This window comes from Salmo trutta, chromosome 13 (assembly GCF_901001165.1).
Source record: "Salmo trutta chromosome 13, fSalTru1.1, whole genome shotgun sequence".
Taxonomy (NCBI): domain Eukaryota; kingdom Metazoa; phylum Chordata; class Actinopteri; order Salmoniformes; family Salmonidae; genus Salmo; species Salmo trutta.
This window is the reverse complement of record NC_042969.1, coordinates 54,505,567-54,530,753: the sequence shown is the minus strand read 5'-3', so window position 1 is coordinate 54,530,753 and position 25,187 is coordinate 54,505,567. Positions and strand designations below refer to the sequence as shown.

General features: G+C 41.6%; 2 protein-coding genes across 3 annotated transcripts in view; both read right to left on the bottom strand.

Annotated features, from left to right (window-relative positions):
• The window catches only part of LOC115206070 (immunoglobulin superfamily member 11-like), a 112,034-nt gene extending 92,853 nt beyond the window's left edge, over positions 1-19,181 (bottom strand). For both annotated transcript variants that reach the window (XM_029772640.1, XM_029772641.1), the window contains exon 1: positions 18,435-19,181. In XM_029772640.1, coding sequence (XP_029628500.1) covers positions 18,435-18,495 — 61 coding nt within the window. In that variant the 5' untranslated portion in view covers positions 18,496-19,181. The remainder of the gene's footprint in view (positions 1-18,434) is intronic.
• A 3,328-nt stretch (positions 19,182-22,509) lies between these two features.
• On the bottom strand, positions 22,510-24,617 carry LOC115206069 (putative uncharacterized protein DDB_G0292636). The gene is made up of 4 exons (XM_029772639.1): positions 24,489-24,617; positions 23,903-24,003; positions 23,527-23,751; positions 22,510-22,862 (listed from the first exon to the last, which is right to left on the bottom strand). The coding sequence occupies exons 1-4, from the start codon at positions 24,508-24,510 to the stop codon at positions 22,836-22,838; spliced, it is 375 nt and encodes a 124-aa protein (XP_029628499.1). The 5' UTR covers positions 24,511-24,617; the 3' UTR covers positions 22,510-22,835.
• Positions 24,618-25,187: the final 570 nt, after the last annotated feature.

Genomic DNA, 25,187 nt, shown 5'->3' with positions numbered 1-25,187 from the left:
CATCATCTACACCACCCCAACATCAACATATATGAAAATGGTGCGTTTCTATGTTTTGTAGTAAAGAAGATAAGTGTTTCCAATGACATCATCAACCAATTGCTAGGCAATTACCAGGCAATGCCTGCTCATAATTGGTTAAAATCACACGATGCACACCGATGATGTCATTGGAAACACTTATCTTCCTCTATCTTTTTTACTACAAAACATTTTCACATATGTTGATGTTGGGGTGGTGCTGGAGATGATGAATATGAAATGGATTATTTTTTTCTTCCCTTTGTAGATTTGAAAGGAAATGACAGGTACACTATATATACAATAGTATTTGGACACCCCTTCAAATTAGTGGATTTGGCAACTTCAGCCACACCCGTTGCTGACAGGTGTATAAAATCGAGCACACAGCCATGCAATCTCCATAGACAAACATTGGCAGTAGAATGGCTCGTACTGAAGAGCTCAGTGACTTTCAACGTGGCAGTGATAGGATGCCATCTTTGTCAAATCAGTTTGTCAAATTACTGCCCTGCTAAACCTGCCCCGGTCAACTGTAAGTGATCAACAACGGCTCAGCCTCAAAGTGGCTCAGCCTACATCGCAGTGCTAGCTGTGCCACTAGAGATTCTGGGTTCGAGTCCAGGCTCTGTCGCAGCTGGCCGCAACCGGGAGACCCATGGGGCGGCGCACAATTGGCCCAGCGTCGTCCAGGTTAGGGGAGGGCCGGCAGGGATGTCCTTGTCCCATTGTGCACTAGCAACTCCTGTGGCGGGCTGGGAGCAGTGCACGCTGACACGGTCACCAGGTGTACAGTGTTTCCTCAAACACATTGGTGTGGCTGGCTTCCGGGTTAAGTGGGCATTGCGTCAAAAAGCAGTGTGGCTTGGTTGGGTTGTGTTTTGGAGGATGCACGGCTCTCGACCTTTGCCTCTCCCGAGTCCATACGGGAGTTGCAGCGATGAGACAAGACTGTAACTACCAATTGGATACCAAGAAATTGGGGAGAAAATGGGCAAAACATTTTTTTATAATAATATTTCCTCTACAGTACCAGTCAAAAGTTTGGACACACCTACTCATTCAAGGGTTTTTCTTAATTTTTTACTATTTTCTACATTGAAGAATAATAGTGAAGACATCTAAACTATGAAATAACACATATGGAATCATGTAGTAACCAAAAAAGTGTTAAACAATTAGAGATCCTTCAAAGTAGCCATAGCCGCCTTGATGACAGCTGTGCACACTCTTGGCATTCTCTCAACCAGCTTCATGAGGTAGTCACCTAAAATGCATTTCAATTAGTAGGTGTGCCTTGTTAAAAGTTAATTTGTGGAATTTATTTCCTTCTTAATGCATTTGAGCCAATCAGTTGTAGTGACAAGGTAGGGGTGGTATACTGAAGATAGCCCTATTTGGTAAAAGACCAAGTCCATATTAAGGTAAGAACAGTTCAAATATGCAAAGAGAAATGACAGTCCATCATTACTTTAAAACATGAAGGTCAGTCAATGTGGAACATTTCAAGAACTTTGAACGTTTCTTCAAGTGCAGTCGCAAAAACCATCAAGCGATATGATGGAACTGGCTCTCACGAGGACTGCCACTGGAAAGGAAGACCCAGAGTTATCTAAACTGCAGAAGTTCATTAGAGTTACCAGCCTCGGAAATTTCATGGTTGAATTGCTGCAAAGAAATCACTACGAAAGGACACCAATAAGAAGAAGAGACTGGCTTGGGCCAAGAAACATGAGCAATGGACATTAGACAGGTGGAAATCTGTCCTTTGTTCTGATGAGTCCAGATATGAGATTTTTGGATTCCGACCGCCGTGTCTTTGTGAGACGCAGATCTTCGCATGTGTTGTTCCCACCGTGAAGCATCGAAGAGGAGGTGTGATGGTGTGGGGGTGCTTTGATAGTGACACTGTCAGTGATTTATTTAGAATTCAAGGCACACTTAACCAGCCTGGCTACCACAGCATTCTGTAGTGTAGAACTTTTTTAAGGATCTGGGAACCCATGCCAAATCAGTCAACTGAAGGGGACTGGTCGTGCCCTCTTCACGACCAGTGGTGTAAAGAAAAAAAACATTTAAAGTACTTCTTAAGTTGTTTTTTGGGGTATATGTACTTTACTTTACTATTTATCATTTTTTACTTTTACTTCACTACATTCCCTAAGACAATAATGTACTTTTTACTCCATACATTTTTGCTGACACCCAAAAGTACTCTTTACATTTTACATGCTTAGCAGGAAAGGAAAATGATCCAATTCACGCACTTATCAAGAGATCATCCCTACTGCCTCTGACTTAACGGACTCATAGCACACAGGCTTTGTTTGTTAATTCTGAGTGTTGGAGTGTGCCCCTGGCTATCCATAAATTAAAAAAACAAGACAATGTTTTTTGCTGTCTGGTTTGCTTAATATAAGGAATTTTTAATAATTTATACTTTTAATTTTGATACTTAAGTATATTTAAAATCAAATACTTTTAGAAATACTTTTACTCAACTAGAATTTTACTGGGTGACTTTCAACTTTTACTTGAGTCATTTTCTATTAAGGTATCTTTACTTTTACTCAAGTATGACGATGGGTACTTTTTCCACCACTGTTCACGACCTTCTTGGTGTGTTTGGACCATGGTAGTTTGTTGGTGATGTGGACACCAAGGAACTTAAAACTCTCGACCCGCTCCACTACAGCCCGTCAATGTGAATGGGAGCGTGTTCAGCCCTCCTATTCCTGTGGTCCACTATCATCTCATTTGTCTTGCTCATGTTGAGGGAGAGGTTGTTGTCCTGGCACTACACTGCCAGGTCTCTGACATCCCTATAGGCTGTCTCATCGTTGTCGGTGATCAGGCCTACCACTGTTGTGTCATCAGCAAGCTTAATGATGGTGTTGGAGTCGTGCTTGGCCACGCAGTCGTGGGTGAACAGGGAATACAGGAGGGGACCATGCACGCACCCCTGAGGGGCCCCCGTTTTGAGGATCAGCGTAGCAGATGTGTGGTTGTCTACCCTTACCACTTGGGGTGGCCCGTCAGGAAGTCCAGGATCCAGTTGCAGGGGGAGGTGTTAAGTCCCGGGGTCCTTAGCTTAGTGATTATCTTTGTGGACTCTATAGTGTTGAACACTATTGAGATTGTGTCATCTGTGGATCTGTTGGGGCGATATGCAAATTGTAGTGGGTCTAGGATTTCCGGGATGATGGTGTTGATGTGAGCCATGACCAGCCTTTCAAAGCACTTCAAAGCACCAGTATCTATCAACACAGGAAATACTCTTCGTGTTGGCATTGAGAGATGGGACAGCATGGCAATTGCATGGTTATTGTTGGTTTGGGCTAATTACAGCTGTGATAACATGCAGGGATTCATTAATTAATAATGAATTGTGCATGGCTAATTACCCATATTGACTAGATTGATGTTAATTGCATTGTTAACACTGTGTATTGCATATTGGACAACTGAAAAATAACCACAGGGGACCTAAACAGACACCACGCAGGACCAGGGCTTCAAACCAAAGACCTTTTCAACTCTAATCATTAGCTCATTCCCATGGCCATAACACTGTGCTGTATTTTTACTCGGGATCCACAGAAGAAGAGTGAAGTATGGCTCAGAGGGAGGAGAGGGAAGAGGAGCAGGAAGTGTGGTGATACAGGAAGGAAAAAGAGAAATGATGGTGGTGGGATGAGGGCAGAGCAGACTGAGGGATGATGAGAGGCTGGAGAAAAAAGAAGAGAGATGGAGGGAAAGAGGAGAACAAGAAGGGAAGTAGAGAGAGGAGAGAATTCGTTCATGTGAGGTAGGGCCAAAGAGGCTTGCTGTCCACTGAGTCTCGTGAATACATAAACCCAAAGCTATCTATAATCTATAAATCACTGCATAGGGAACTGAGGGTTGTAATCTGCCGAAAAGCCTGTCTTAGCGAACGATTTGGGGCAAATAAACAGAGGAGCACTTTAATATTTTACACATTGTCTCGCGTCCATGTGGTACTTGCGAACCGCGGCTGTTAAATTACGCCCCACACTAGCTTAAAGCCCCTCAATAGCCTGAATCTACTTAAAATCCTTTCTGCTGTGGGATAACACACACTAATAGGTAACACACCGCTGGACAAGGCATCTGGGACACAACTAATATCAGGGCTGATAGATAGACTACATGGACAAAAGTATGTGGACACCTGCTCGTTGAATATCTCATTCCAAAATCATGGCCGTTTATATGGAGTTGGTCCCCCCTTTGCTGCTATAACAGCCTCCACTCTTCTGGGAAGGCATTCCACTAGATGTAGGAACATTGTTGCGGGGACCCACTTCCATTCAGCCACAAGAGCATTAGTGAAGTAGGGCACTGATGTTGGGCGATTAGGCCTGGCTCACAGTCGGCGTTCCAATTCATCCCAAAGGTGTTCGATGGTTTTGAGGTCAGGGCTCAGTTGGCACTAAGCATTGGGGCAAGTAGCATTCTCCTGACATCTGCCAAACCCAGATTTGTCGGTCGGACTGCCAGATGAGGAAGTGTGATTCATCACTCCAGAGAACGCGTTTCCACTGCTCCAGAGTCCAATGGTGGAGAGCTTTACACCACTCCAGCCGATTCTTGGCATAGCATCTTAGGTTTGTGTGCGGCTGCTCTGCCATGGAAACCCATTTCATGAAGCTCCCAACAAACAGTTATTGAGCTGACGTAGCTTCCAGAGGCAGTTTGGAACTCAGTAGTGAGTGTTGCAACCGAGGACAGACAATTTTTACGCGCTGCGCGATTCAGCACTCGCCGGTCCCGTTCTGTGACTTGGTGGCCTACCACTTCGCGGCTGAGCCATTGTTGCTCCTAGACGTTTCCACTTCACAATAACAGCACTTACAGTTGACCGGGGCAGCTCTAGCAGAGCAGAAATTTGACAAACTGACTTTTTGCAAAGGTGGCATCCTATGATGGTGCCACTTTGAATGTCACTGAGCTCTTCAGTATGGGCCATTCTACTGCCCATGTTTGTATATAAGTCTGTACATTGTAGCATTGTTTATTAAGTGAATCATATTAAATCTGCTGTTGGTTGGTGTTGCATGACCATGTCTGCATTGGAACAGAGAGGGAAAACTGTGCCAAGACCAAACGAAGCTTGTGTCTTGTGTTTGGTCTGTTTGCGCATCATGTGCAAAGATGTGATCATGATATCGTAACACAGTGACGTGAAGGTAGAGGTTATCACATTTTTCTCTGAGAGCATGGTTTCAAAGTGTGGTCAGTGACTGAGGACAATTTAGTGGATTATGGGGACGTAATCCATCCCCCCCCTCCCCCAGAATACGCACATTGCAGTAGCCCTTCTCCCTTCTATGACAGGGGCCCCGGCTCTGAGGCCAGTGAAATCTGCTGTAACCATGTACAGATGGGATCTCCTGCATGCTCACTCTGCAGTTCTTACACGCATCAGACCTGACGTGCTCGTTCATACTCAAGTAATGTTGCACGGCCTTGGAAAGCCATTTGGCTCTTGTTATAAGTTGGTGAGGTAAGGGAACTGGTGAAAACTTTGTGTAGACAACACACCATTAGGGATCAATTCAGACACTCAGCACACATTAACCTGGCTGTCCTCTGGTGGAGAAGTAAAATATCATGCAATAAACTTCTACAGTGTGTTAAATGTACCGTTGCTAGTCGCTGTCCATCACTTAGCTACAACCTTATTCATGTTTAGTTTAAACACATTTTTGCCAGACTGAACCTGTGCTGCATACATATTCTGAGATCTTTTGACGATGTACAGTATTGTAATGGCTGTCGTCAGATTTAGACCAAAATGCAGCGGGGAAATGTGCACTCATCTTCTTTATTATAATCAGACAAGAAGGAGAACCAAAATAAACACATACACAAAGAAACCACCACAACAACTATTTACAGGCTTGTACGGCACAAGCCTATACACAGAACAATCTCCCACAAAGTACTCAACAAACACACACCTATATATAGGACTCTCAATCAGAGGCAACTAGAAAACACCTGCCTCCAATTGAGAGTCCAACCCCAATTAACAAAACATAGAAATACGAAAGACTAGACAGAACATAGAAATACACTAACATATAACAGTGCCCAAAAACCCCCGGAATACATAAATCAAATACCCTACTAAACAAACCACCACCCCGAACCACATAAAACAAATACCCTCTGCCACGTCCTGACCAAACTACAATAACAAATAACCCCTATTACTGGTCAGGACGTGACAAGTATATTCATCAAGAGAGAGAGAGAGAGAGAGAGAGAGAGAGAGAGAGAGAGAGAAAAAAACCCACACCTTGTCAGGTTATGAATTACCTATGGCTGTAAAAGAGAGAGATAACATAACACCCTGTCAGGTTATGCATTACCTATGGCTGTAAAAAAAACTTGTGGCATGTTTAATGCAGCAGGGTCTCTATATTCCGCTGCTTCTCTGAAGATCTCTCTGGATGATTCCTTTACAGATTTCATTAAAACTGAGCATCAGAAAATCACAGGATAAAAAAAAAACACCAGTCTCAACTTCAACAGTGAAAAATCCATATCTCAGACAGGCCAATAAAAATAAAAGATTAAGATGGGCAAAAGAACACAGACACTGGACAGAGGAACTCTGCCTCGAATGCCAGCATCCCGGAGTCGCCTCTTCACTGTTGACATTGAGACTGGTGTTTTGCGGGTACTATTTAATGAAGCTGCCAGCTGAGGACTTGTGAGGCGTCTGTTTCTCAAACTAGACACTCTAATGTACTTGTCCTCTTGCTCAGGTGTGCACCGGGGCCTCCCACTCCTCTTTCTATTCTGGTTAGAGACAGTTTGCGCTGTTCTGTGAAGGGAGTAGTACACAGCGTTGTACGAGATCTTCAGTTTCTTGGCAATTTCTGGCACGGAATAGCCTTCATCTCTAAGAACAAGAATAGACTGACGAGTTTCAGAAGAAAGTTATTCTTATCTGGCCATTTTGAGCCTGTAATCAAACCTACAAATGCTGATGCTCCAGATACTCAACTAGTCTAAAGAAGGTCCGTTTTATTGCTTCTTTATTAATCAGGACAACAGTTTTCAGCTGTGCTAACATAATTGCAAAATGGTTTTCTAATGATCAATTAACCTTTTAAAATGATAAACCTGGATTAGCTAACACAATGTGCCAATGGAACACAGGAGTGATGGTTGCTGATAATGTGCCTCTGTACGCCTATGTAGATATTCCATAAAAAATGTCAGTTTCCAGCTACAATAGTCATTTACAACATTAACAATGTCTGCACTGTATTTCTGATCAATTTGATGTTATTTTAATGGGCAAAAACTGCTTTTCTCCCAAAAACAAGGACATTTCTAAGTGACCCCAAACTCTTGAATGGTGACGTAAATATCTATTAATTGTGCTTAATGTCAGAGGAACAGCATGAAATTGCAATAGAATGACCAGTTCCAGAGGAAGAGAATCTAGACAAACAAGGCATTTTGTAGTACAGTGGCACTTGACTGACGTTGTACTACAGTGTCCCCTGAGTTGGGTTTTCTGGGTTAAAAAGGAAACATACACTAGCCACTGGCTGCGTCACATACAGCCATCAGTAAGAGCACACCACCTCCCTTAACATTTAAAAGCTTCTAACATTGAAATGCCAATAAACAGAAAACCCTTTTCAAAGCATTTAAATTTTGCACACCTCACGCTGGCACACTAAATATATAAAAGTGAAAGTATTCCCAGGCACATGAAAGCTATCGACGGAGGTCAGTAACCGTACCTCGAGGGATGAAACGCGGAAGTCACCATTACAGAGCGCCAGACGACACGCTGGGTGCAACTATGTGCAATTTTTCTAAATTACATTCAGAATAATATGAATTATCCTTCATGTATTTTTAGAGAATGGTAATTATCTGGTCAAGACACTTTCCTGGTCTTCCTGTTTTCACTAGAGCCGTGTAATATTCAGTGATTTTATCACAAACATCAGACATAATAGTCTTCAACCACATAATATCTCGGAATTCGAAGCCATTACTATGATCAGGGGCATAACCTCCAATCATCAGCTCTATCAGGTTCAAGAGGTTATGTCTCTATTCCTTCTAGTCTATAGGGGAATTTATGGTAACAAGTACACACTCACAGTGCTTATGTTGGAATTGCCTCTGCCTACAGTATACAAAAGCAACATGGTTCCATTTGAATATGTCAAAATAGTGACATTTAACCAAAGTACAGGCAACTGTCAAAATAAAGGAAACACCAACATAGTGTTTTAATAGGGCATTGGGCCACCACGATGCACCTTGGCTTGGATTCTACAAGTGTCGAATCAAATTGTATTTGTCACATGCGCTGAATACAACAGTGAAATGCTTTCTTACAAGCCCTTAACCAACAAGGCAGTTTTCAGAAAAATAAGTGTTAAGTAAAAAAAATAGATACGTAAAAAAATATATATATCTTTTTTTACTAATAATTATAGAGCAGCAGTAAAATAACAGTAGCAAGGCTATATATAGGGGGTACTGGTACAGAGTCAATGTGCGGGGGTACAGGTTAGTCAAGGTAATTGAGGTAATATGTACATGTAGGTAGAGGTAAAGTGACTATGCATCGATAATAAACAGACAGTAGCAGCAGCGTAAAAGTGGGGTGGGGATGGGGGGGACAATGTAAATATTCCGAGTAGCCATTTGATTAGCTGTTCAGGAATCTTATGGCTTGGGGGTAGAAGCTGTTAAGAAGCCTTTTGGGCCTAGACTTGGGTCTCTGGTACCACTTGCTGTGCAGTAGCAGAGAGAACAGTCTGACTAGGGTTTTTAGGGCCTTCCTCTGACACCGCCTGGTATAGAGGTCCTGGATGGCAGGAAGCTTGGCCCCAGTGATGTACTAGGCCACACGCACTATCCTCTGTAGTGCCTTGCGGTCAGAGACCGAGCAGTTGCCATACCAGGCAGTGATGCAACCAGTCAGGATGCTCTCAATGTTGCAGCTGTATAACTTTTTGAGGATCTGAGGACCCTAGGCTTTGTCATGCCCTCTTCACAACTATCTTAGTGTGTTTCGACCATGATAGTTTGTTGGTGATGTTGACACCAAGGAACTTGAAGCTCTCAACCTGCTGCATAAAACCCCCTTCGATGAGAATGGGGGCGTTCTCGGTCCTCCTTTTCCTGTAGTCCACAATCATCTCCTTTGTCTTGATCACATTGAGGGAGAGGTTGTTATCCTGGCACCACACAGCCAGGTCTCTGACCTCCTCCCTCTACTGTAGTCTCATCGTTGGCAGTGATCAGGCCTACCACTGTTGTGTAGCCTGCAAACTTAATGATAGTGTTGGAGTTGTGTTTGGCCAAGCAGTCGTGTGTGAACAGGAAGTACAGGAGGGGACTAAGTACACACCCCTGAGGGGCCCCAGGTTTGAGGATCAGCGTGGCAGATGTGTTGTTGCCTACCCTTACCACCTGGGGGGCGGCCCGTCAGGAAGTCCAGGATCCAGTTGCAGAGGGAGGTGTTTAGTCCCAGGGTCCTTAGCTTAGTGATTAGCTTGTGGGCACTATGGTGTTGAACGCTGAGCTATAGTCAATGAATAGCATTCTCACGTAGGTGTTCCTTTTGTCCAGGTGGGAAAGGGCAGTGTGGAGTGCAATAGAGATTGCATCATCTGTGGATCTGTTGGGGCGGAATGCAAATTGGAGTGGGTCTAGGGTTTCTGGGAAAATGTTTTTTATGTGAACCATGACCAGCCTTTCAAAGGACTTCATGTCTACAGACGTGAGTGCTACGGGTCGGTAGTCATTTAGGCAGGCTACCTTAGTGTTCTTGGGACAGGGACTAAGGTGGTCTGCTTGAAACAAGTTGGTATTACAGACTCAGTCAGGGACAGGTTGAAAATGTCAGTGAAGACACTTGCCAGTTGGTCACGCATGCTCGGAGTCTGGAACTCTATTGGAGGGATTCAACACCATTCTTCCACAAGAAATTCCATCATTTGGTGTTTTGTTGAGGGTGGTGGTAAACACTGTCTCAGGCGCCGCTCCAGAATTTCCCATAAGTGTTCAATTGGGTTGAGATCTGGTGACCGAGACGGCCATGGCATATGGTTTAGCCAAAATAATGGCCAGCCCAGCATATTTATACATGACCCTAAGCATGATGGGATGTTAATTACCTAACTCAGGAAGCACACCTGTGTGAAAGCGCCTGCTTTCAATATACTTTGTATGCCTCATTTATTCAAGTGTTACTATTATTTTGGCAGTTACCTGTATGTCACTTATGCTGACATATTAATTACATGTCACTTGAGGTGACATATTACTTTTCTGTCACTATGGTGATATTACTTATATGTCACTATACAACAAAAGCTGAGATTGAATAAATCCTTGAACCTGAGAAAAAGCTTACATGCATACACTATACAAACATAAAGTGATGCTGGTTGGTGGCCAGTGTGTGAGGTGGATTACAGCAGCTATGTGGTCATACAAGGCAGGAGAGCATTAAACCTCTGGGATGCTCACTCACTGCCATGCCAAGGGAATTAGAGCACACTACTCTACCTTCTGACCCATTGATTCCCCTGACCCCTCGGTTTATAAACAAACAATCCTTGCTAATGCCCTGATACATAATAATCCTCTATCAGACACTGTTGGAGGATTATGATAGGCTAACGCACAAGGAGGCAAGGTGTCTTATAGGTGTTGTAGGTTTAAATGTGATAGAATGTGGCTTACGAATAATAACTGCACCTGGGAAGTTTAATGATAGCTTTAAAATGCTTGCCATGCAAGCTTTACATTTTACGTTGGTGTTAAAATGGAGAACCAAGGTACAGCACTAAATTAGCCATCTTCATAAAGCACGATACAAGACTGTCTCTGTATTACAGATAGATAGACAAGGAATATTTCTAAACCCTCCCTTGCAAGGCCATCAAATTTCAAGCCACTGAAGCTGAAAATCAAAACTGCAATTTGAGGCCATTCTCAGGATGCTACTACAGCAGGACAACATCCGCCTAAAAGATGCATAAGCCCTGGGAGCAACGCACAGGGACAGGAAATCCACATTAAAGACAGGTTAGTGTGTGAACCACAGATGTGTCCCTCTCCTCACTCACAAAAGTGTCAAAACAGAAAGTTACTCCCAACAGTTTCACAACAGGAAGTTGTGGCCGTACAATCATACCCAGGGTTGGGTAGGTTACTTTCTAAATGTAATCTGTTACAGTTACAAGATACATGTCCAAAATTGTAATCAGTAATGTAACTTTTGGATTACCCAAACTCATTAACGTAATCTGATTACATTAAGTTACTTTTAGATTACTTTCCCCTTAAGAGGTATTAGAAGAAGACAAAAATGTATTTTACCAATTGAACAACATCTATTGCAGGATAAATCAATGTAAAGTTTACATAGCTGGCCATATGGATGTTACATTTTACTTTATGGGTTGGTTATGTAGGCTTCTTCTAACCCATTGCTTTCTACTACATATAATAATACGATTACATTATATTTTTACATTAAAAAACAAAGTCTATCAGAATTCCAGTCATTCCAATAAATGTTATACCCCTTGATCTTCAAGAATAGGACTTGGAAATATGGAAGTATTGATTAGTCAAAATTGTTTTACCTGAGCATAACCCCAAAACTAAGGATTTATTAGCCAGCCCTACTCTGTTGTTTATGATTTTGTTGTTATTGAGGACTGATTGGGCTCATTGATTCGAGTTGAAAAATAAATGCTGCGCTCATGGAATGGCGTGCTTTAAGCACTACTGAAAAGTGCCATTTACATGTGACAAATGAATGCCATATGCTGCATTTACTATAGGCATATTGTTTACCTTTTTGTTGGCGACACTTTCATATCTTGGTAATATGCAGCTGTTTAAAGGGCAATTCCACAGATGAACGGTTGTCCCGCCTCTGTTTTGGTAAAAAGCTGAGGGATGGGCCTGGAGAAATGTAACCACTCTCAGATTAATAGACAGAGCTATGGATGCAAGGACTGACCATCCATGAGGTCAAAAGTAATGTTTTAACCATGTTATGAGGCTATACAGTGTTTATTTACATTTATAATGTTTACAAACATTGGAGAAAAACAAACTAATATATTTTGGCCTCTCATGGAGTGTGACAGTTAATATAAGCTAATGAGGTTTTTATAACTTATATTCTTCAAGAATAAATATATACAGTTGAAGTCAGAAGTTTACATACACTTAGTTTGGAGTCATTAAAACTCATTTTTTAACCACTCCAAAAATGTATTGTTAACAAACTGTAGTTTTGGCAAGTCGGTTAGGACATCTACTTTGTGCATGACAAGTAATTTTTCCAACAATTGTTTACAGACAGATTATTTCACTTATAATTCACTGTATCACAATTCCAGTGGGTCAAAACTTTACATACAATAAGCTGACTGTGCCTTTTAACAGCTTGGAAATATCCAGAAAATGTCATGGCTTTAGAAGCTTCTGATAGGCTAACTGACATAATATGAGTCAATTTGAGGTGTACCTGTGGATGTATTTCAAGGCCTACCTTCAAACTCAGTGCCTCTTTGCTTGACATCATGGGAAAATCAAAAGAAATCAGCCAAGACCTCAGATTTTTTTTTTTGACCTCCACAAGTCTTGTTTATCCTTGGGAGCAATTTCCAAATGCCTGCAGGTACCACGTTCACCTGTACAAACAACAGTACGCAAGTATAAACACCATGGGACCACGCAGCCGTCATACCGCTCAGGAAGGAGACGCGTTCTGTCTCCTAGAGATTAACGTACTTCGGTGCGAAAAGTGAAAATCAATCCCAGAACAACAGCAAAGGACCTTGTGAAGATGCTGGAGGAAAGAGGTACAAAAGTATCTATATCCACAGTAAAACTAGTCCTATATCGACATAACGTGAAAGGCCGCTCAGCAAGGAAGGAGCCACTGCTCCAAAACCACCATATAAAAGCCAGACTACGGTTTGCAACTGCACATGGGGACAAATATCATACTTTTTGGAGAAATGTCCTCTGGTCTGATGAAACAAAAATAGAACTGTTTGGACATACTGACCATCGTTATGTTTGGAGGAAAAAGGGAAAGGCTTGCAAGCCAAAGAACACCATCCCAACTGTGTAACACGGGGGTGGCAGCATCAAGTTGTGGGGGTGCTTTGCTGCAGGAGGGACTATTGCACTTCACAAAATTGATGGCATCATGAGGCAGGAAAATTATGTGGATATATTGAAGCAACATCTCAAGACATCAGTCTGGAAGTTAAAGCTTGGTCGCAAATGGATAATGACCCCAAGCAAACTTCCAAAGTTGTGGCAAAATAGCTTAAGGACAACAAAGTCAAGGTATTGGAGTGGCCATCACAAAGCCCTGACCTCAATCCGATAGAAAATTTGAGGGCAGAATTGAAAAAGTGTGTGCGAGCAAGGAGGCCTACAAACCTGACTCAGTTACACCAGTTATGTCAGGAGGAATGGGACAAAATTCACCCAACTTATTGTGGGAAGCTTGTGAAAGGCTACCCAAAACATTTGACCCAAGTTAAACAATGTAAAGGCAATGCTACCAAATATTAATTGAGTGTATGTAAACTTCTGACCCACTGAGAGTCTGATGAAAGAAATAAAAGCTGAAATAAATAATTCTCTCTACTATTATTCTGACATTTCACATTATTAAAGTAAAGTGGTGATCCTAATTTACCTAAAACAGGGAATTTTTACTAGGATTAAATGTCAGGAATTGTGAAAAACAGATTAAATGTATTTGGCTAAGGTCTATGTAAACGTCTGACTTCAAATGTGTATATATCATTTACATTTTAGTCATTTAGCAGACACTTGTATCCAGAGCGACTTACAGTAGTGAATAGATTTCATACATTTTTTCCGTACTGGTCCCCCGTGGGAATCGAACCCACAACCCTGGCGTTGCAAACACCATGCTCTACCAACTGAGCCACACGGGACCACATATATAATTTATAAGTCCAAAAATGGATGTAGCAACTACAGATTGCCCCTTTAAGTCTATCACCATGAATTAGATTGAGCAATAAAAACAACACTTTTATTCCATAGGCTGGAATCCACACTATGCAGCTGTTGCAAGAGCGCATTTTTCATTGTCTGTCCACTGGTTTCAAAAACAATGATTGATAGGCAGCTTAAACTTCTTGAATTCACACACACATTTAGATTTGTGAATAGCCATTCACAACAACCACAATCCATGAGGCGCAAATAGCTAAATGAGAAAGGAGCAGAGTGATATTCACATCAATGCGCTATGTAGAAATCAACAATAAGTGATATCCGTATCGCCGTAGACTACACCACTGCTGTCATCCTTACCTCCAAGCGTATTTTCAAATTGGATAATCTTTGGATGTTGACAGCAGTCGCACCATTGGAAGACATAGCTTGGACTGTAGCCTACAAAAGCCTATTCCAGCTCTTTCCCACGATCCTTCAAACCCATTTGGTGTGTCATCCTAGTGGTCTCTGATTTGTGGTCAGACTCGCTCAGGTGGAACAAACTTAAAAGTGCGCCTTTTTTCAATGCTGATTTGAATGTCATTGAGAAAACAGAAGTGTCAAAGATTTTTTTTTTTAGCAAACTTCCTTTCTGATTTTTAAAAGTAATCCTTGAAGTAATCATCTAGTTTTTCAAAAGTATCTGTAATCTGATTACAATATATTTGCTGGTAACGTAACGGATTACAGTTACCGTTTTTTCGTAATCCCTTACATGTTACGGATTCCGTTACTCCCCAACCCTGCGCATACTGTATGCGTGCAGTCTAGTGGTTAGAGCAACAACCTTCAGAGCACATATACCGTCTCAGCAAGGGTTTGAATACACTGCCCTTCTGACACAAACTCTCTCCTATCTCTACTCAATTAAAATGTGTGTATTCTCACAGCTCAGTTTGATGACACTAATGAGATTGACATTATAGTCATTTAGCAGACACTCCTATCCAGAGCGATTTACAGGAGCAATTACGGTTAAGTTCCTTGCTCAAGGGCACATCGACAGATTATTCACCTTGTCAGCTTGGGGGTTCAAATCACCAACCTTTTGGTTAGTGGCCTTACGCCCTTGACAGCTAGGCTACCAAACCGCCGAATCCAAACAGCCATAACGAAACATTGCACTGAGGTGTTTTGGCATGACCTCGGCTCAATAGCCTCAAGCTTCTCTTTTGGGTACTGTTAGTGGTCTGCCAGTGGTATCTCTCTCTCTCTCTCTCTCAAATATCTCCATCATTAATTTATACATTTCCCCAGAACCAGCTATCACAGTCGTCTTTTGAAGGCTTGTCCTCCTAGCTCGTCTCTGTCGCTCATGCAATTTGCAAGTAGTCCCAAAGGTCTTTTAATTTTTGAGAAGATATTTTTAGCTTTAAAATAATCGAGGTGGAAACTTCCATCTGTCCTACACACATTCCAGCTGCTCCTTTTTAGTGGTGAACATTTTTATTTTGCATACATTTTCCAGAGAAAACGAACACAAATGACTTGAGCACGTATTTAATGTATAAATCGTACTCAAATGTGTTTTTAAAGAATAATTGATTATTGAAATCATATATTCAATATAATTTCGAAGGGAGACTCATCATGAAGGATCACAGATGATCACAGAGACCGTGTGTTTTGTATTGAGCACTGCTTTCCCAGCTCTCTCACCCAAGTGCTTCTCTTTTCAGAGATTCCTCTGCCAGTGTCAATCGTATTTATCTGTTCAATTCTGTTCTATTCGTTAACTTATTCTAAATTACCAGTGTAGAGGAAACTGGCCATGGCATTATGAGGGACCAGGAAATTCAGCCAAGACACCCACCCGGTTAACACCCCTACTTTTTGCCCGGGTTATGGTATTTCAGAAAGCCTGTTGATGTCTGGAGGGTTAAAGCTTACAGTCCCTGCATAGAAACTCTTATTGCCAAGAAATCGGTGTTAAATTGATGCAGATAAAGTACCTTACTGCTATTATGAGTTTTTCCATTGCTGCTTTTTTGATTTTTTATGTTTCGCCTAGGCCGACTCTTCATCTTCCCAACACAGCATTTAACTCATGGGGTGCGGAGAACTTCAAACGAGATGCCACTACATCGCGGCACTGGTGGAACCAGGCAATTTAAAATGCATTATATTCAACAACAACTAGTTGAAAAGTTCAGGGACACCACTTCAGATGAATTTAATTTGCAGAATTGATCAGCATGCCGGATTGGTTCTCCAGCCCTCCAGCTATCTAGTGAAATCTTTAGAGCCGGCCACGGAGAGACACACTCTGGGTATGGCCCTGGGCATCATTTCACAAGCAGAACCAATCCGCCATTTATTCTGTCCTTTTAAAAGTCCCTTGAACCAGCTGTGGATTTTTTTTTTTTACATAAAACTTTTTCTGCATCACTTTGTGCTCTGCATGTATCTGAATGTCCGTACTCTGTCTGCCTGGCCTTAGCTAATTGACAGGAATGCAACATTTATGTTGGAAGGCTTGAGGACAGGCTACTTTTCCAACTAAGGCTGACAGTTTGAAGGGACTTTCAGTGAACTCGACAGTGTGAAGGGGACTATGTCTGGCGTCACTTGTGTGGAGAGAGTTCCCTTGTGACACGGTTTCTCCCAGACACAGGGGAGTTCTAGCGGAAACTAACAGCCACAGTCAGCTAAAGAGAGACCACAGCACAGCACGGGGAGACAACCCACTGGGCACAGACATCAATTCAATGTCTATTCCACATTGGTTCAACATAATTTCATTGAAATGACATGGAAAAAACGTTGATTCAACCAGTTTGTGCCCAGTGGGAAGTGACGCTGAAGTAATACGGGCCAGTAGAGTGCACTGTATCTCTCCTCTTCACCCAAACACTTTACCCCAACAAACCAGTAGTACCATATCAACAGACCTAGCTTCCCCATACTAGAGATGTAACTCAGGGAGTTTATAATGAGTTGATCAGATCACTTCATATAACTGAGTGATGATGCATGAGATGCACATTGCACCCAAGGGCGGTCAATATCAATATACAGCAGAAACAAGAAGAAATCTATTGCCAGTTCACTGTATTTATAGACAAACACCTAGATAGAAAGATGACATATTTGAAAAGTAAATCAACAGCTTGTGTTCAGTTATGTGTCTTCTTTGGATACATTGTACAGTATGAACCACTCACGGTCATCTCTTTGGAGTACAAGGGAGAACTGCTGTACCTCACCCTTTGAACTCTTGCATTTTCCACTGGATTACTTTAAGTACAGAGCAGATAAAGTGAGACCCTGATTACAGGAGTAGACTTGGATGGGATGGGGAGAAGGATGCTCTGTCTCTGTCCACTATTGAATACGGATGACATCAGACATCACACACAACATATAGCAAAGTATAGTGTTATGTTAAATAACTAGCACTCAATTGGATCAAACCAGAATGCAAAGTGACACTTCTCTGTGATACACAACCATGTGAGGGAGAATTCAGAGGGTGCAGGTTCATGTAGCGAATATATTACACAAGCATTGGCCATTTCAACTTGTTCTGCACATACTTTGTTGTAATATAAAGATTACTTTGTATATTATTGTCGTCTAACCCCACCTAGTTCCCATCTATATACTCTGAAAACTTCTTATGAGGTTGTACAGCTACAACGATAAGGCGGCCAGGGCGCGTCGTCACAGGGAATCGAGTGCTCTTCTTAATCGCGCGGATTATCGGATGCCACCCTTTGTCGTCTGGACGAATCTTCGTTTCTATCTCAGACAAACACTGAATGTTCCACTACATGTTTCACTCCGTATCCATGGCATTGGCAACAACAGAGAATAAAGATTTGAGCTCCCTGTCCGATGTTCCAAAAAAACGCACATCGTGTGCATATGAAAGCAATCAAAAGTGATTTTCATGCGATATGGGAAAACCTATTTAAGCAAAGTAATTCTAAATCATTGCTTTAGATTGTGCTGAAATGGAGGGGATTTACAGAGAGATTCAAATATATTAAGGGAAGGATCAAACGTAAGCATGGCATGCGCTCTTGGCGAGGTTGCTTCCATGGCACAATTGTAATTCCAAAGTCGCCTATATTGCAATCATAGATTACATAAATGCAATATTGTATCCCAATCACTTACTTATGATCACATTGATATAATATAACATCTCATGTAAAAATTGTTGTGTAGGCCGGTCTTATGTTTGTTCAAATGAATGTCAATAGTGGTAAAAAAAAAAAATCCATCACATTTTGTCATGGTGTTAGACTCGCAGGGACAGTTTATTGTCACTCAAGTAGCTAGGCCTAAAAACTTTTTCAAGTAATAAATAAATGTCTTACCTTCCATGCAAAATAAAACCAGCCAAGCAATCCATAGGTCCGAATTATGGAATTTCATCATGGTTCGTAACTACTTGGCAAGTCGTTTTGTGTGCCTTCTTGATTAAATAAATCGTTATTTCACAGTTTATTTGATGGAAAATAGCGGTCTCTCGAAACAGCATACATGAATACAGTCCCAATGGTTTACGCAATAATCAGATGCGTTTAATGTCGCAAAACAAAATTTAAAATTTTCTAAAAGTCGAAAGAGTAACAAAATGTTGCATCTCCTCATAGACTTCCACCACCCCAAACCTTTGCTTCTTCTTGGTCGTCCTATCTTTTCGTTGTTCACTGTTATTTGTTTGTTGTTGGTCGCACACTCTCGCACTATTTTGCCTGCTGACAGTACTTGGTATTTTACCTTTAATTAATTTACGCACGGTCTGAAAATTGTCGACAGTCTTGTTGTTGTAGATACACATTCACAGAAGACATGAAACAGTACAATTTCTTGGAGGGTAGTTGTTTCTTCTTGTACAAGGCTGGCCCATGTTTCTCAACGCAAAACATGCACTCCTTTTCTGTACAGCATTCTATTTGGAACCTTGATCGAGAACTCGCCCGGGCTGTTGCCAGGAGACCAGTGACGCCGGTCTAGACTAGAGGTAGTAATGCCCCCTTCTGGTGTAAAAAAAAATAAAACTGTGCGGCTGCCAGCTCCAAGCCAGCTCCAATGTGTACGGATGTAATGCATTATGCATACAATGCAATGCACGTGCTGAATAAAAGCTGATATCAAGTAAATAAAGTCTATGGACTTGCCAGGTTACCATTTATCTGGTTTATTGAAAAGTTTTGTTTGATTGATTGCTCCAGCTTTCATGCACATCTTAATTCTGCAGAAGTGACAAGCTTTTCAGAAAGTTTAAGCCTAATTCAATTTCAAAAAGTTGTTTTCTGCATGCATGTAACAGCAAACCAACACTGTTTGGTTATTTTTCAAGCCCAACACAGTTGTCTTTGTCACCACCGCCCATATTAGAGAGCCAACAACACAGAACAACAGCTCTCAAAGGGAGGCTACTGTCAATGTGTTCTCTTGAACAAAATGTGATCTCACCACAGCTCAGCACAAAATACTCCCTGTGTCTCACTAAACACTGCATGCATAGAGCCTGAGCACTTCTGGTCCCAATATATTTATATATTATTATTATATTTTTTAATCTGTCAAGGCTTGTAGACAAACATTTGATGAAAACTTTTTATCTTATTCAACTTTTTAGACTTGAGTAATTAAAAATGTATGAGAGAAGAGGAGAAGGCGTGACAAGGGCCAGTGTTTCAACCAGCTCTTCCGTACTGCCTGGGGTTGTTGGCAGCGTTTCCAAAGAATATGTCTGTCACTCCTGACTTTAGGTACAAATATCTACTCCTTAGGTTGCCCGAGGCCATTCAGATTGTTTTATTTCTGATATACTGTTACCGTTTTATAGAACCCTGGCATATGTTATCAGATGTGATTACTGTATCTTAAAAGTACCGCTGGTAACTAACTACCTTTTGATTTGAGAAAGCAGTAAAACTTGAGTTATTCTTAAATTCATTTGACACACGTGTGAGAATGTATATCTGCACATCAACCACTCCAGTGTTTAATTGCAATATTGTAATTATTTCACCACTATGGCCTATTTATTGCCTTACCTCCCTTATCCTACCTCATTTGCACACACTGTATATATACTTTTGCTATTGTATTATTGACTGCATGTTTGTTTATTCCATGTGTAACTCTGTGTTGTTGTTTGTGTCGCACTGCTTTGCTTTATCTTGGCCAGGCCGCAGTTGTAAATGAGAACTTGTACTCAACTAGCCTATCTGGTTAAATAAAGGTGAAAAAATAAATAATAATAAAAATATAAACTCAGCAAAAAAAGAAACGTCCCTTTTTCAGGACCCTGTCTTTCAAAGATAATTTGTAAAAATCCAACTTCACAGATCTTCATTGTAAAAGGTTTAAACACTGTTTCCCATGCTTGTTCAATGAACCATAAACAATTAATGAACATGCACCTGTGGAACACTCATTAAGACACTAACAGCTTACAGACGGTAGGCAATTAAGTTATGAAAACTTAGGACACTAAAGAGGCCTTTCTACTGACTCTGAAAAACACCAAAAGAAAGATGCCCTGCTCATCTGCGTGAACGTGCCTTAGGCATGCTGCAAGGAGGAATGAGGACTGCAGATGTGGCCAGGGCAATAAATTGAAATGTCAGGACTGTGAGACGCCTAAGACAGCGCTACAGGGAGACAGGATGGACGCTGATCGTCCTCACAGTGGCAGACCACGTGTAACAACACCTGCACAGGATCGGTACATCTGAACATCACATCTGTGGGACAGGTACAGGATGACCACAACAACTGCCCGAGTTACACCAGGAATGCACAATACCTCCATCAGTGCTCAGACTGTCCGCAAAAGGCTGAGAGAGGATGGACTGAGGGCTTGTAGGCCTGTTGTAAGGCAGGTCCTCACCAGATATCACAGGCAACAATGTCGCCTATGGACACAAACCCACTGACACTGGACCAGACAGGACTGGCAAAAAGTGCTCTTCACTGATGAGTCACGGTTTTGTCTCACCAGGTCGGATTTGTTTATCGTCAAAGGAATGAGCGTTACACCAAGGCCTGTACTTTGGAGCGGGATCGATTTGGGTCCGTCATGGTCTGGGGCGGTGTGTCACAGCATCATCGGACTGAGCTTGTCATTGCAGGCAATCTCAACGCTGTGCGTTACAGGGAAGATATCCTCCTCCCTCATGTGGTACCCTTCCTGCAGGCTCATCCTGACATGACCCTCCAGCATGACAATGCCACCAGCCATACTGCTTGTTCTGTGCGTGATTTCCTGCAAGGCAGGAATGTCAGTGTTCTGCCATGGTCAACGAAGAGCCAGATCTCAATCCCATTGACCACGTCTGGGACCTGTTGGATCGGAGGGTGAGGGCTAGGGCCATTCCCCCCAGAAATGTCTGAACTTGCAGGTGCCTTGGTGGAAGAGTGGGGTAACATCTCACAGCAATAACTGGCAAATCTGGTGCAGTCCATGAGGAGGAGATTCACTGCAGTACTTAATGCATCTGGTGGCCACACCAGATACTGACTGTTACTTTTGATTTTGACCCCCCCTTTTGTTCAAGGACACATTATTCCATTTCTGTTAGTCACATGTCTGTGGAACTTGTTCAGTTTATGTCTCAGTTGTTGAATCTTATGTTCATACCAATATTTACACATGTTAAGTTTGCTGAAAATAAACGCAGTTGATGGTTCTTTTTTTGCTGAGTTTAGTAGCCAACAGACCATATGAGCATACCATTTGTTTTTCATTTCATAAACCATGAAAACATAAATGAAAAGTGACCATCTAGTTCTGCTGACAAGTTCACTAGAAAGACAGGCTGTATATCTGTTCATTTCCCCTCCTATGCATCCCAACAGGGATACAGCCTAGTGTGATAGGAGTTACCATACAGCAATAGCAGCATCCACACACTATTTATTTATTTATTGATACATTTTGCAATCGCTCCATTTTCTTTTTCCGCCCGGTATAAAAGATTAAGTATGTGAACAATTTCCGTATGTTAAATGTTTTAATTCCTCTTTCCTGACAACCCATGTTAGAGTTCAGGTCCTCTTCAATATTGATGCCAGTGTTACGGAAACATTTCCTGGCTTTGCCATGTCACGCATTTTGTGTACCCCAGTCATGTACAGCTTTGCTTTTCCTAGTTAGTTTTTTGCAGAATGAATTTACTCAAGGCCAGTGCACCTGCTCACTAAGTCAACTCAGGTTAGACAAGGAATGGACTGCCATCTTAACTCTGCATAGATGGAGTACAATACGTACGTACTGAAGTAACATGCACGGTACCTATGTCCCACTCCCAACACTATCTATCCCCTGTTGAGAAAACCTTTAGGTATATGCACCCTTATGCTTTTTATTTCAAACTAAGAACATTGAGCTTTCCCATAAGTTGTGCTAAAATAAACAAAAGAGAATGCAATTCAATCTTTTGAACTGGACAATTTAACAAAAAAAACTTGAAAGCAATTGAATTCAATCTATTAAATAAACATTCAATGAAGAACACCTCCCCCTTCTGGTGGACATTAGACTTTTTACTAGGGAGGAAAGAAGTCTGACATTCACCATATATCCTGGTTGTTGTGTTATTTAATATTCGGTTGTAAAACCACTACTTTACAGTCTGGCACATCAAAACATGATCAGGAACAACAAGGAAACAGTACACAGTAAATATCATGCATGCAACATTGCAGTACAAAACATTGTAAAAGTTCACTGGCAGTAGCACTTCCTCACAGCACCAGAATCAGTGATGCTTCTTCTTGCCTTCATCCTAAAATGACAAAAGACATACATTTAATAAAAGATAACCCTAGTGATTATGTACCACATTAAGGTGCCAGTATGAACCATTACATGTACTAATAATAAACACTTGTCTTGGGTGAAATACGCAGTCAGGCCCTGATGTGACTGTTGGGCAGGTAACACCTTTTTATTGCTCTCCTATCTGATCTGTTTTCACAGACACACCTAGTAACTCAGAGCATTCTTGTCCATTTCCTCTTTTACATTAACGGCACGACCAAGGTTACATGTCTTACTGTCTTGCCAATATACCTAGCGACAACAGATAACCTTTACAGTAAGAGGTAGCATGAATAGACTGCAAACGGAGATCTGTTTCTAAAATGATGTTTTACTAGCTGATAGTGTATGGAACCGCATGTGATAGTAGAAGTTCTGAGTCTCAAGTGTTGTAAATGGCAACAACCACACCTACATAACTAGGGCGTTTAACCCGAAAACTGCCACAACTGGCATAACCTGCACAGCCTCTATTGACTTACCCATATTGATAGTAAGGAACCCTTGAACTAAAGGAGTGGTTGTCAACACGACTTGTTGGACCCCATTCTATAGCAGTCATATATTAACATTCGTTGGAACAATAATCACAACAACAAAAATAACAAATCAAGGCTATTGTGCACTACCTCATCGCTGCTGGACGAGGAAGATGATGACCCATCATCTTTGTCCTTATGCTCCTTTGGCTTCTTGTCTTTCTTCTTCTTATGACCTTTGTCCTTCTTGTCACCATGTTTCTTGTCTTTATGTTCCTTAGACTTGTCTTTGTCCTCCTTATGGTCCTTTGATTTGTCATGGTGCTTACAGTCCTTCGATTTGTCATGGTCCTTTGATTTGTCCTTGGACACACACTGAAAGTTGGTATACAGTCAGAATACTTTGTATGCAGTGTGTGCATGATTGTCAGCATTAATTGCACACAAATTGCCATTGTTGGCTGAAATACAATTGAAGCACTCATCAAGGAACTGGTTTAGGTAATGGTAACAGTATGTTTCTTACCTTATCCCCATCTTTGTCCTTCTTCTTCCCCAATCCAAATAGGGCGTTCTGTTCCTGGCCAGAGGCATCATCCTTTTTCACATGATCATCTTTACCTACAGCTGTGGAAAATAACAGACAGAACATGTAGGCTTAGTTATCTTTACATGAACAATCACAGCCTAATAAACTGACCAGAACCTTTTCATTAAAATTATAGGTTACCATCCTCAATAGCAATAAATAGATAGTGGCACTATGCATTCTTCAACTGAAAGGACATAAGGCCTACTCCACCTGTCCATGTTCGATTGCTAATCATGTAATATATATATATTTATAAGTCCTTCAGAGGCATATTTGCCTTCTGTCATTACTAATGTAAACATATTGTCTCAACTAAGGCAGTCTTCAGAATAATGAAATGCTTAATAGGTGTGAAGTGCATTCAATCAGCTCAAATAATAGGAAAATATTAGGCTCACATCTTAGACTAATAACCACCAAATCAATTGAGAAATGCATACAATGTAGTTTCTGTATTTCAGATAATATTTTAGAGTGGAACGAGCTGAATTCAATTATGATTCAAGAAATCAAGATTTACCTGAAGCCAAATCGAAATCCATGTTGTCTTGAGAGCACACGGCAGTAGTTACAGCCAGCAAGAGCAATGTTGCACTTTATCAACGGAAAAACTCATGCAACGCACCTACCTGTTGACCCCACCCCACGACCACGTGACCAACACACGTTCATGTTGGTCAGAAGGCACAAAACGGCATAAGGAGTTTTAAATGGAGGAGGGGCTATCTGATTTTGTCCAATAACAATGATCATGTTTTTTTAACGGTTTTGAAAGAGCCCCTGATTGGGCCAGGGTGGCATTTACCTGGTGGAGTCTTAGTCCGGTAGCATGACGATTAAAACTAAATTATTGTCGTCCGCTACATAGGCAAATTAGTCTGAGACTGCAATCACGGAGGGGGTTCGCTTATCTGGCCCGAAGAGTTTGAACCGGGTGAAACGTGATTGCTTTCGTTTTGGAACGGGGCTGCCTCCGGGGCGTGAGCCAGTGCCCAGCGCTCGCCGACCGCGAACACTGACAAAACAAACGTGACATAGCCACGCACGTGTAGTAATGAGTGGGATTGTGTTTTCACATGCAAAGGTAATTGCTTTTATAACAATGCATTATCTGCCTTCCCAATAAAAAACAGTTTTGTAAATTCAAACATTTATTCCGAAAAAAAAATGTTTTTATATTTTCTTCTGGATGATGGACCATGCTGCCTTATTGTCCGCA

Coding starts and splice junctions, on each gene's coding strand:
- LOC115206069 (XM_029772639.1), bottom strand. CDS start 24,510: ATGGATTTCGATTTGGCTTCAG. Junction 24,004..24,488: donor GGATTTCGATTTGGCTTCAG/GTAAATCTTGAT, acceptor TATTTTCCACAG/CTGTAGGTAAAGATGATCAT. Junction 23,752..23,902: donor AGGACAAAGATGGGGATAAG/GTAAGAAACATA, acceptor ACCAACTTTCAG/TGTGTGTCCAAGGACAAATC.